General features: G+C 43.2%; 1 protein-coding gene across 1 annotated transcript in view; it reads right to left on the bottom strand.

Annotated features, from left to right (window-relative positions):
• Positions 1-5417: 5417 nt before the first annotated feature.
• The window catches only part of HDC (histidine decarboxylase), a 30696-nt gene continuing 22903 nt past the window's right edge, over positions 5418-13210 (bottom strand). Inside the window, exons 10-12 of the mRNA XM_036737196.1 lie at positions 12554-12652; positions 7308-7409; positions 5418-6182 (exon numbers count right to left, since the gene is read on the bottom strand). Coding sequence (XP_036593091.1) covers positions 5418-6182; positions 7308-7409; positions 12554-12652 — 966 coding nt within the window. The remainder of the gene's footprint in view (positions 6183-7307; positions 7410-12553; positions 12653-13210) is intronic.

Below are 13210 nucleotides of genomic sequence, written 5' to 3'. Positions count from 1 at the left end.
TTCAATGTTATCCATGATTAACCCCTGGAAAGAGGTGTCCTTCAGGAAGGACAAGACCAGGGAATCACTTCAGCCCTTGTGGAGGGCCTTGCCTTCCTTGAGACAATTCTGCCATCATCCTGGGGACTTGAAGCCTTGCCTTTGACGTTGTTCAAAATTTCTCTAATGAAGAACTCAGATGGGGTGGATGAGCGTAGGGCAACGTGCTCCTGAAAAGGTTGAAGCTCTTCACCACCACCATCCCCCCATCTTTGACTGCTGAATCAAAGACCATTGCTCTGGGAGGGCCAGTGCCTCAGCTCAGATCAAATTTCAACAACCTCGATGATGGAGTGATAGACTGGTAATCAAGATATCCTAACACTGGCTCTGAGTCTCTGCTTCTGTCTCTCAAATAAGAGGGCTGAACAAGGTAGTCTCCCAGGAACTTTCCGTCTCTGATGCTCTGATTCTATGAGATTTGGTCTCCTTTGAATTCTATGTTAGCTCAGCCTCAATTGAATAACAAATTTAAGAAGACTATATATTGATATTCATTTAGTATATTTATATAGCACTTTAATGCTTACAAAGTGCCTAACGTGTCACCTCATTTAATCCGAACAACAATCCTGGGAAGTGGGTGCTATTATTATATTCGATATACAGATGAGGAAATTGAGACTAAATAATGTAATGTCATGCTGCTAAGTAATCTTCTGAGGCAGGATTGGAACTCAGGTGGTAATGACTCCAAGTCCAACACTCTATTCACTGCAACACCAAGCTGCCCTCAAGCTGAATGAGTGTTCCTCTGTGACCTTGGGCTTCCATTTTTTCCTTCATAAAATGAAAGACTTGGACTGGACAATCCCAAAGATCTCTTCCAGTTCTACCATGAAATTTTAGTTGGAAGAGGAAGAGTGGCTTCAAGGTCTCTTTGACCTTGAAGGGATGTGCTGGTAAATGTTGGATAATCCCTTTGACAGCGATGTGCTGGTAAATGATGGATGGACCAGCTCTCCCAAAAGTAAATACATATATAGATAGATAAACAAACAAACAAATAAACCACCCTACTCAATTCCCCTGTCCTTAGAGAAAGGATTCCTGGTACTGATGGGGTGCTTGGGTGTTTGTGCTTGGACCCTAATTCTAACATCACATTTCACCTTAGCCTCTGCTTGGATGCCTGTGCCTGGACCCCAGGTCCAAAATCACATCCAGTTCCAAAATCACTAGCCTCAAAACAATATCCATAGCAGTTTCTTTCTAGCAAAGCAGGACAGCATGCCCTTATCTCTCCTCCTGATACTGCAGCCAGCTGTACCTATAGAATTTATTAGTTTGGACTCCCTATGTACGTGCTGAACTGGCCATGTACTGGGTAATAGAGATATTTACTACTCATTGGCCTATCATGTGCATGCTAGACCCAGACATATGTATACTCCCTTACATTCATCTTGTCTAACAAGACACTGATGGAAGCAGCCTGGATATTTCCAGTCGACCCTGACCATTAGTTGACTTAGTGACATTTCAAGGCAAAAACCATACCTCCAGGTAGCTCCCACCTTGGGCTATTTCCCAGTGAACTCTGGGTAAGATACCTGGGCAGTAGATACAAAAAGTGAATGTTCCGTTAAGAACTGACCACCTTTTAAGCACTCCCTCATCCTACCCCAAAACACCTAATTGACGTGTTTCACCACAAAATATCCTTTAAAAACTTTTCCTGCACCCCTGTAAGGTTGTAGTTTACCTAAGAACTTTTGCCTGCTGAAAAGCGTAATAAATCTTTGCCACCTTGACTTAAAGAATGCTTGAATCCGCAAATTCATTCCAGATGGCCCCGACCCTCTCTAGTACTCGCCCCCTCAACTACCCTGTCTGGGAATGCCAGTCTTGGGGTTCCTGGACCTCATCTCCCCATCCCTCAACAGTACTAGGCATAGTTTATGGCAGCCACATCCAACACTACAAAGCAATTTCTTTGCACCCTCACATCTTGCTCTTCTGGAGATTCATTTCCATCTTGGATTGCAAAGGGGTCAGTCATCACCGCTGACCACGCTTCTGTAAAGTGGCCCAAGTCCTGTTGTCCTTCCAGCCTTCTATGGTAGCATCTGAGTGGGGTATCCCTTTCCCAGAGTACTGAGAAGTTGCCTTGTTTCCTACCTCATTCATATGAGTCTGGCCAAGACAAATGACCAGAGACTATCAAGGAGATGTTGCCAGAGGGATGGCTGACTTCATCCCAGTCTGTACTTCAATGCCAAGCATGGTGTTGAGGATGATCTGAAGGAGCGTGGTATGGAGAGGAAAGAGCACTGGATTTGGACATGGAAGACTTGTGTCAAATCACTTGCTCCCTGTGTGACCTTGGGCATATCATTTAACTTCTCAAGGGCCTTGGTTTCCTCATCTGTAAATTGAAAGGGTTGGACCAGACAGCCTCACTCTAGATTTATGATTCAATGGATCCTAGGACCCTGCTTTCAACTCTGCTACTCCTGAGCACTGGAAAGGATTCTTGCTTCAGCTTAGTGCTAGCAGTAGCAAACATTTTGTAGTAACTGATATGTAGGACTCTATGGTACAGTGAAAGAAAGTCTTTCTATCCCTTAGAACTCATCACTCTTATCAAAGGATGATATATCTAGGGCTGGAAAGGCTCTCAGAGGCCATATTGTCCACCTAATTTTGTTTTACAGATAAGGAAACGAAAGCTTAAGGACAGAAGTGGCTTGGTCAAGGTCATACTGGGAGGAAGTGTCAGAGGTAGAATTAGAATCCAGATCCTTTGACTCCAGAGCCAAGCCTCTTTCCACTGTACTACCACCCTCACCCCTCCTTAGCCTTTGACAGTTTTGCAAGTTTTACCTTTGATCCATTGATACTTCAGGGAGGATCTAAACTCAAACCAAAGAAATAATCTGGCCTTTGTTTTATTGAGGATATGATTGCATGCTGCAGCATCACTGGGAAGAGAGTCAAATTGAGTAGAATCCTAAATAGGAATGGTCTATACCACAAGGTCATTCAGCAGCTCAATCATCACCAAGGGGGCCTTTTAGTTGAGACACCAAAATGTTCAACCTGGGACAGACGTTGGGACCCACAGCTGCAGGGGCATGGGCCCTGGCTCCGCTCTGGCTCCTCTCTCCTGCCCTCCTGGACTCACTAGAAATCAGCCAAGCCGAGTGTCACTACTGGGACTGAGGAGGACTGTGGAGTCCCTCAATTTTATATGTCCTCAATGCTATTTACTGGAGATAGTTTAGTAAATATTTATTGTGTGCTTATTTTAATTGCTGTATTGTATTGTAGTCTCCCAAACAGTTCCTTTCTCTCCAGCTCTTCTTCCTCAGTGACCTGGCTTCCTTCTATCCGTTAGCTCTGCCAATCCCCTCCCATTCAGGCCTCTCAGCACACCTGAACACCCCTCCTTAAAGTGAAAAAAAGAACCTCCCAGTGGATATGTTTGTCACCAAGGCCTCCCTAAGTGTGGAACTGTAGATTTGCAGCATGAAGGAACCATAGCGGGGGCCACTAAATCTAGCTTCCTCACTTTATAGGTGAGGAAACTGTGGTATGATATAGAGGTTAAGTGATGTGCCCAGGGTCACACAGTTAATAAGTCAGTCAGTCAACAATCATTTATTAAACACTTACTACGTACCAAGCTGTTACTAAGCACTGGGGATACAAAGAAAGGAAAAATCATCCTTACTCTCAAAGAGCCGATATTCGAATGGGGAAGACAACATGCAGACCACTGTGCATACATGTATTACAGAGAAAATCGGAGATCAGAGAGAAGGCACTGGAAGAAGACCAGGAAAGGCCTCTTAAAGAATGTGAGACTTAAGCCGAGGGCTGAAGGAAGCCAAGGGGCCATGAGGGAGAGCTTTCTAGGCATGGGGAAAAAACGTAGAATTGGAAGATGGTATTTCACGAGTGAGGAACAGCAAGGATGCCAGAGTTGCTAGATCATAGGGTTATGTGGAAAAGAGTAAAATGTAAGAAAAGTGGAAAGGTAGGAATAGGCCAGGTTGTGAAGGGCTTTAAAAGTCAAATTTTCATTTAGAGAATTTTACATTTGATTCTGGAAGTAATAGGGAGCCATTGGAACTTATTGAGCAGGACAGTGACGAGGTCAGAGCTGCACCTTAGGAAGATCACTTTGGCATCAGAGTGGAGGATTGCCAGAAATGAGGAGAGGCTTGAGGCAGGGAGGCCAACAAACAGCCAATACTGTGATAGTACATGCATAAAGTGCTGAGGGCCTATTCGAGGGTAGCAGGTGCGTCAGAGGAAAGAAGAGACTTGTATGGGATGTTGCAAAGGGAGAAACAGAAATTGGCAATAATTTGCATATGGAGGGTGAGAGAAAGTGAGAGAGAGAGAGAGAGAGAGTAAGGAGACAAGGATGATTCCTAGATTGTGAGCCTTGGTGGTGGCGCCTTTAACAGTAATAAGGAATTTTCGGAAGAAAGAAGGGTTGATGGGTGGGGAGAAGCAAAGTAGTTATACTGATGGAGTCTGATTCAGATCAAAGCATACTCTTTTCACTTTATCTTTTCATGGTTTTTTTTTTCCTTTTGTTCTGTTTCTTCTTTCACAACATGACTAATATGGAAATATGTTTTACATGATTGCACATATATAACCTATTTTGAAATTCTTATCTTTTTAGGGAGGTAGGAGAGGAGTGAGGGAAGAAGAAAATTTGGAACTCAAAAATTTTTAAAAATAAATGTTAAATGATTGCACATATATAACCTATACCAAATTGCTTAACATCTTAGGGAGGAGGGAGGGAGAGAATTTGGAACTCAAAATTTTATTAAAAAATGAATGTTAAAAATTGTTCTTACATGTAACTGGAAAAAATAAAATACTATTAAAATGACTATTAAAATTGTCTTTATACGTAATTGGAAAAAAATAAAATACTATTAAAAAAAGAAAATGAGCTCTATTTGAGCATGCTGGGTTTAAGATGTCTGTGGGACAGCCAATTCACAACTAGATCTAGAGAGAAAGCTAGAAGGGGCATTGCTGCAGTAAATGTGGTTCTTAAGCAGTGCAAACCCAAACACTTGCACATTTTCTGAAAGGGAAACGTAAACCCAAAAGAGCCTGGAAATGAGTTTCCATGGGCTTAGCTCGGTTTCAGCTATCAATAAAGTCACAAACGAAACTGCTTCACTTCAGGGGCAAGCGCAGTTTATTTCTACGTGAGATCTCACGTCACAAGCTGAGCCACAGAAGCTGGGGGAGATCGCCTTTAGAAGCTCCCCTCCGCCCTCCTCCTCCTCCTCCTCCTCCTCCTCCTCCTCCTCCTCCTCCTCCTCCTCCTCCTCCTCCTCCTCCTCCTCCTCCCTCTGCCCAGCTGGCCCGAAGGGACTGGCGCCAGGGGACCCACCAGTTTAAACGATGGCCGGCAAGGGGCAGCAGGGCAGTTGGACCCCACAGTGGATGCTGCATTCGGGAAAGCTGGGGACACTGTAAAACTTGATCAGCCTTTTGAAGGCACTTTTCTTAAGCATCATCATCTCCTCGGGGAACCTGGAAAGGAGCCTAACCCGGGCAGAGCCCCCGCTCTTCCCAGGGGCTTCAGCCGGCCCTTGCTTCTGCCCCAGCGGCTCTCGAGCGCCACTCATTGGCACGCTGTTGCAGCTGAGGGAACGGACAGTCTTCTTCTTATTCTGGACAGACAAGTAGCTGAACAAGAATGAGGATAACTTATGCTTGGGGATCTCTGGACCTTCCTCCGAAAAGCAGTCATCGAGGAGATCCGCCTGATTGTCATGGGGTTGGCTAACTTCTCTTCCCACGGGCCTTGCTCCCGTGAGCTGGGGCTGCACCACAATCTTTCTGGACCCAAACATCTCTTCTCCCGAGTTCCCCTGGGCCCGAGGGGGCATGCCATTGGCTGCAGCCCTGAGGCCACCGGCACCTGGGATGCTGCTCCCGTCCTGAGGAGTAGGCTGAGACGTGCAGTGTTGGCTCAGGATGCGGGTGGCGGCGTCTCGAATGAGGTTCCAGTCTCGCAGGATGTCCTCCTTGGTGGTAAACTGAGAGGTCACAGTGAAGCGGATAATAAACTTGTCCTGGATAATGGCTGGGATGAGGAAAAGGCATCCGGATTTAACAAGTTCTTTTAACGCCCTTTCGGTTAGACAATTAGGACCCTGTTGGGTGAGAAAGAAAAATAAAATCCGTGTCAATGCATTGACACATTCCTAGAGGCACTTCTAACAGTTTTGTAACCCCAGTTACAGAATCGCCGGAGCCAGAGAAGCTGCGTTCAGATCTTGCCTTGAACACTACCTGTGTGACCTAGGACAAGTCATTTAATTTACCTAGGTCCCATTATACTCAAAGACACTCCATCTCTCTGCTCCAGGCTGTTTCTCTAGCTGTCCTTCATGCCTGGAATGTTCTCTCTCCTCCATTCCAACTACTGACCTCCCTGGCTTCTTTTATTCAGTCGCTTTTCAATTGTGTCTGATTCTTCATGACCCTATTTGGAGTTTTCTTGGCAAAGATAATGGTGTGGTTTGCCATTTCCTCCTCCAGCTCCTTTTACAGATGCAGAAACTGAGGTAAACAGAGTCACACAGCTATTAAGTATCAGAGGCCAGATTTGAACTCAGGAAGATGACCTCCAGACCCAGCATTCTATCCACTGCACCACCTAGCTGCCCTGGCTTCCTTTAAGCCCCAACTAAAATCTCACCTTCTACAGGAAGCCTATCCTAACTCCTCTTAACTCCAGTGCTTTCCCTCTTTTAATTATTTCCTTTTATCCTGTAGATAGCTTTCTTTGTGTGTACTTGTTTGCACACTGTCTCCCCCATTAGACTGTGAGTTAATTAAGGGCAGGGACTGTCTTTTGCCTCTTTTTGTATCCGAGATGCTTAGCCTGGTACAAAGTCTGAGCTTAACAATTGTTTATTGAGGGGGCCAGCTAGGTGGTGCAGTGAGTAGAGCATCAGCCCTGGAGTCAGGAGGACCTGAGTTCAAATGCGGCTTCAGACACTTGACACACTTACTAGCTGTGTGACCTCGGACAAGTCACCTAACCCCAATTGCCCTGCCTTCCCCCCTCCAAAAAAAAAAAAAAGAATAATTGTTTATTGACAACTTTGGATGAATGATTGAATCTATAAACTGTGGAGGATGAACCAGCTTCATATCTATAATTCTAAGTATTCCCAGTGAAACAGTAATTGTACTTCAAAACTGAACCTCAGTTCTCACTTTGGCACATGGAATAAATTTGTTCAGCATGGGGGTACTAAAGATAACTTTACCTTTAAGCGAAACACCACCAAGCCAAGATGCCTTTTGGCAGGAATTTCAAAGAGAGGGTCATTTCTGACCAAAGACTCAAAGTATTTAGCCATTTCTGTACCCTGGAATATCAAAGAGAGAAGGCAGAAACAAGGAAAACATTTCAGGGAGGCAAAAACCACTTCATCAACTTTCACACAGTAATAGCTGTTCTGGTAGACACTAACCAGCCCAATCTCCCTCTTGTACATTAAAATCATCTTACGCAAACCCTGTTCAACTTATTTGATTTCCAGGCTCAGAAACTTTGGCCATCTGCTAAAGCCCATCAATCCCTTCTTAGAATAATGCTTTTAGAGGAGTAAAGAAAATGCTAAATTTCGGTGAGAGGTTAGTACAAATGAAGATGTAATTTTTTCCCATCTAAGTTCATGGACACACACACACATATGTATGTATATATGCATGTATGTATGTGTGTGTATGTATGTATATATGTGTGTGTGTGTGTCCCTAATCTCTAGCTGAAATTTAGCATTTCCTCTATTAGGAATGCAGGTAATAAAACATTATTCTGAGAAGGGGTCCATAGGCTTCACCAGTCCTTCAGAGGGGTCTACAACATACAAAAAAGGTTAAAAACTCCTGTTTTTGAGGCCCCAACTATTGGTGTGATAAGTTTGCAACAAACTTCATCATGGATCTCTTTTTCTCTCTACCCCACGGTCATCACATAATAGCCTTAATAGTCATCCTGTTTTCTATCTTTAGAAGTTTCTCTGGCAAGAAAAGTGGATTTCTAACACATTACTTTTAGTTGTTTCACACTCTAGTGATCATAGAATTTGGAGCTGACAAGGACCTCATGAGGTCTTCTAATCCAACTTCTTCATTTAATATTTAAAGAAACTTAGCATTTAAGAGGTTATATGCTTTAATCAAGGTCACATAGTAATTAGTAGTGTCAGGACGCAGACCAAGTTCCTCTGCCTCTTTTCCTGGCTTGTGATGGCTGAACAATTATTTTCCACATTCTTGACTTTCTGTATAAGCTATTTCAAAATATGGATAAGGAACCTCTTACAAAGGTGCCTCTTACAAAAATTCAGAACTTTCTTTGGGCTACATCATCGACTATGTAGATTATCCCCAAGTCTCTCTCTCTTGACTTCCTTTAGAGTTCTGTTAGTGCCAAGACTGTAATTGTTATACAGCTCTCCCAGATAGACTTCCCTTCCAGCGCTTGATTTATGGTCCTATGATCCTATAACTTGCCAAGTCTGAAATAATATTTGTACCCAGCCATATTGTTTTCACTTTTGCTCTAGACTCTATTGAAAGAGTACCTATTGATAGATGCAGGAGGTAACAACTTTATCACTCTAACCTGAAGGATACTTTTTATTTCCTCTCTGTATTCTCCCTTACCACTCCCCCCACCTCCAGAACAAAAGAAAACAACCTACCACAAACCCTTCAGATCATAACAGCTGCTAGTTTTACGGGTTAGTGATTTAGAATGGAAAACCACATCACTAAGGGATACTCTCATCCATCCAAAGGCTAAATGTTGTGGGTACTTCTTGTCCTCATTGTAGTAGTAGCAGATGGGAGGTTCTAGTTTGTGCCTGGATGACATGTCAGATGCAGAGTAAGAGGGCAGGCAGGGTAGGCAGTGGGTAGCTGGGAATCAGGAAAGTCTAAATCTGAGGTCCCTTCTAGCTTGAAATTTGTGATGCTACTAAGCAAAAATATTAAGATTATCAGTGTTATTTTTACTCTGAGTACAGCTAAGAGATAATAGCCTTGGACAGAATCCTGAAGCTGAAGGAATAAGGCACAGGTAGAGCCTTATCCTCCCCACCCCCCAATCCTCTTCTTTGTGTCTACTGCACTTAGTACAGTGCCTAGCACGTAGTAGGTACTGAATAAGTGCTTATTGACCACCTAAACGACACAAAGTAAAACAAATGAAATGTTGGTCTATTACTAAGTATTTATTGAGGACCCGTTCTCCCCCTACCCCATAAAAACACACACTCTGCCCTGTTCAGGATAGAAAACAAACATTTAGCCCAGTCCTGTCCTCCTACAGAAACACATTTAGCAAGGGAGCTTGAAATATTGAAGCAGTCAGCTTTGTGATTTTAACTAAGGATAACAGGAGTTGAGAGAAGGATTGAATAGTCAGGGGAACACTAAAGAACAGAATGGGACTTCTACTGTTTTGCTGACAGATGGGTAAAATTTAGATCCATAAAGGAATGGAGAGAGGTCATGCTAGGTGAGAGGAACAGCATGAGTAAGGGCGTGGAGGTGGAAACAAGCGTTGCCTGTTCTGATGTAACCCTTGTCCCAAAGCTCGTTGGTATGTTCTGAAATGCCCTGACCTGTGTGACTGGGCAGGGCCGTGCAGATCAGAATATTCATCTCCACCAATAAAGAGGGAGCCCCATACCAATGGGCTTTAGGATGGGAGTTACACAGGGAATCACAATGGGACTGGTCTGGCTTTAGTGAAAAATGATTGGGATGAAACACTAAGAAATAGAGTGGACCAGTTTGTGAAAGGCCTTGAATGTCTGTCTAGTGGGAGAGTCTGAACTTGAAGTGATACTAACTTTATGAAAGCAGTGTTTTAGGGAAATTACTCAATATGTACATACTGATATCAGTATTTCCCATGTGAGCTATCAATATTATAGGATTATAGATTTAAAGCTGGAAGGTACCTTACGGAGCATTGAATCCACCCCCTTCATTTTATAGAGAAGGAAAATGAGGCCAAGAGTCATTAAGTGACTTGGCCAGGGTCATATAGCTAGTAAGTATCTGAGGCGAGATTTGAACTAAGGTCTTGAATCCAGCGGATGGCTAGGTGGTAGAGAGAATAGAGGGCCAGGCCTGGAGTCAGGAGGACCTGAGTTCAAATGTGACCTCAGACACTTACTAGCTCTGTGACCCTGGCCAAGTCACTTAACCCTGTTTGCCTTAGTTTCCTCATCTGTAAAATGAACTAGAGAAGGAAATGGCAAAATCGCTGCAGTGTCTTTGACAAGAAAACTCCAAATGGGATCACAAAGAGTCAGACACAAAGACTGAACGACTGAATAACTTTCCAATTCCAAGTCCAGCTACACTACACTGTTTCTATAAAGTTAGGCTTTCCCGATTCTCAGCTACCTGCCCCATCACCTACCCTGCCTGCCCTCTTACTCTTCATCTGACACGTCATCCAGGCACAGACTAGAACCTCCCATCTGCTACTACTACAATGAGGACAAGAAGTACCCACAACATTTAGCCTTTGGATGGATGAGAGTATCCCTTAGTGATGTGGTTTTCCATTCTAAATCACTAACCTGTAAAACTAGCAGCTGTTATGATCTGAAGGGTTTGTGGTAGGTTGTTTTCTTTTGTTCTGGAGGTGGGGGGAGTGATGAGGGAGAATACAGAGAAAAGGAAATGAAAAGTATCCTTCAGGTTAGAATGATAAAGTTTTACCTCCTGCATCTATCAACAGGTATTCTTTCAATAGAGTCTTGTGCAAACGTGAAAACAATATGGCTGGGTACAAATATTATTTCAGACTTGGCAAGTTATAGGATCATAGGACCATAAATCAAGCACTGGAAGGGAAGTCTATCTGGGAGAGCTGTATAACAAACACAGCCCATAAACTTGACTACCCAGTAACCTTCAGATTTACAGGGCCACAGGTTTAATCCTATCATCACAATATCCAAACTTAGTTCCCCTCCTCCCATCCTCTTACTCCCTGTCTCTTGCAACAAACCAACCCAACCCAGCCCAGCCACCATGTGGACTTTGTTTGGTGGTCAATAAGTCACAGATGGGAAGGAATGGATGGGAACAGTTTTCAGGAGTGTCTGGGACAAGAAGCAATTTGGCTCTGGGTATGGAGACAATTTGTCCATAACACTCACCAGAAGTCTCAGTGACAGAATGCTGCACTTAATTTTCAGTACTGAGCTTCCCCTAATTTGATTAGCTATGGAAGGTGCAAGACAGCAATTTTTTTGGTACCCCAAGTACAACTGTCATTTTTTCTAAATGTCAATGCTCTCTGAAAATTTTATCAACAAGAAAAAGCAAAAAGCAAAAAAAAAAACCAAATTCACAAGACCAAACATTCTAAAGGACTGGGTAAACAAACTGAAGTTCTATTCTGATGCCTCATCCTGCTATACAAGTGAGCCTGGGTCAAAGGAAGGTATGCCCATGGCACTTAACCTCTGAAGGGTCCTTCCAGAGTGGAAAATCTTTGAGTACAGGCCTACTATTTGCTTTCCAAGAACCAATCTAGCTAAGATTTATAGAGGTTCATTGTCAGAATGTTGGCTGTAGCAACTGATAAAGATTGTCTACTGAGGCACAGAAAGGCTATGATCTTTATCCATGGCAGGACCATATCAGCATGGACGAAATCATAGCTCTTTTAATATATTGAAGAATAAACAAGAAGCAGTAAACGTGAGAGGAAATTGTGGTATACTTGGGAGAATCTAGATTTGGAGTCAGGAATCCTCCCACGGACACACACTACAAGACCCAGGACTCAACCTCTCTGGGACTCAATTAACATCCTGGGACTTTCTAAACCATAGGGAGTGGATCTGCACCAGTGAAAGGTTTATCTTTCTTTTTGCTTGTATTTGTATCTCCAATGCTTAGTACAGTGTCTGGCATATAATAAGAGCTTAATAAATGCTTACTGAGTTGACTTCGAAGTTCCCATAGTAGGAGATCTCATGAAATCACAGAACCTGATGTAAAAAGTGATACAGAAATTTCTGTCTATACCATAATGCTGGAATTCCTCAACTACAGAAAACAGCTTATATTTTACATTTTAATTTTGTCATTGTTTCTTTAATTTGAAAAAAAACAACTTAATTATAAAATTGTTGGGTATGTGGTTGGTTTGAATACTGTGTTTCCAAACTAAAAGAGGGAAAGAGAAAGAAAAGAAGAAGGAGAAGGAGGAGGAGAAGGAAGAGGAGGAAGATGAAGAGGAGGAGGAGGAGAATGAGAAGAAGAAGAAGAGAGGAAAGGAGAAGGGAGAAGAGAAAAAGAGACAAGAGAGAGAGTGCTATATTGCATAAACACATCTCAAGAGTCTTCCAACATGCCTTCTGGTCCAACTACTATAGTTCTCCTGGTCAGACTGACCTACAGTCAACCTCTGATTTACTCCCATGTTAGAAAATTATGCAACATACAGCATCATTTATGACCAACATACATGTCTGACGTGGGCTTGGAGATTCTTCACCCCAAAGGAACGGATCACAAACCAGAGTTTGATAGAACGAAATCGCCGGCTCAGAGGAATCTGCCAGTGCTAAGAAGAAAAGAACAGGCCCACAGGTCAGAAACAAAGGTGGCCACAGCCTGGCATCAGCTGGTTCCCTGCGTTCCTGGGGCATTCACCATCACCATGACACCGGAGGCTGCTGCCTCCAGGGAGGAGGAAGAGGCTTAGCTACCCATAAAGTGAAACCAAACAACCTCTCCCAGAGGACTGTGGGACTGAATCCCTCATGGCTACTGCAAGTCAGGTCCTAGAAGGCAGGTGGAGACAGTCACTGAGACTTCTCTGAATGTCATTTTAAGGCTCTGTCCTGTTGTTTTCTAAGAGCCTCTGGATTGGTGGGGCTTTTGTTTACCCCTAAGAGTCCCTAAAGAAGTGAATATCAGGTAATGAAGCTCAAAAGTCATAGTCTAATATTTTATTATATAAGATAATATATTTGGGGGAAAATATGTTGAAAAGTATCAAGCATTATACAAATTCAAGATTAAATAGGGTTACATTAAACGGGACAGGTATGTGTCACAGTGCCTAGAGCACTGGGCCTTACTGAGTTCAAACCTGGCCTCAGACACTTACTGGCAGTGT

The sequence above is a fragment of the Trichosurus vulpecula genome, chromosome 8 (assembly GCF_011100635.1).
Source record: "Trichosurus vulpecula isolate mTriVul1 chromosome 8, mTriVul1.pri, whole genome shotgun sequence".
Classification (NCBI taxonomy): Eukaryota; Metazoa; Chordata; class Mammalia; order Diprotodontia; family Phalangeridae; genus Trichosurus; species Trichosurus vulpecula.
Note: the sequence above shows the minus strand (reverse complement) of the source record. Positions and strands in the feature narration are given on the sequence as shown.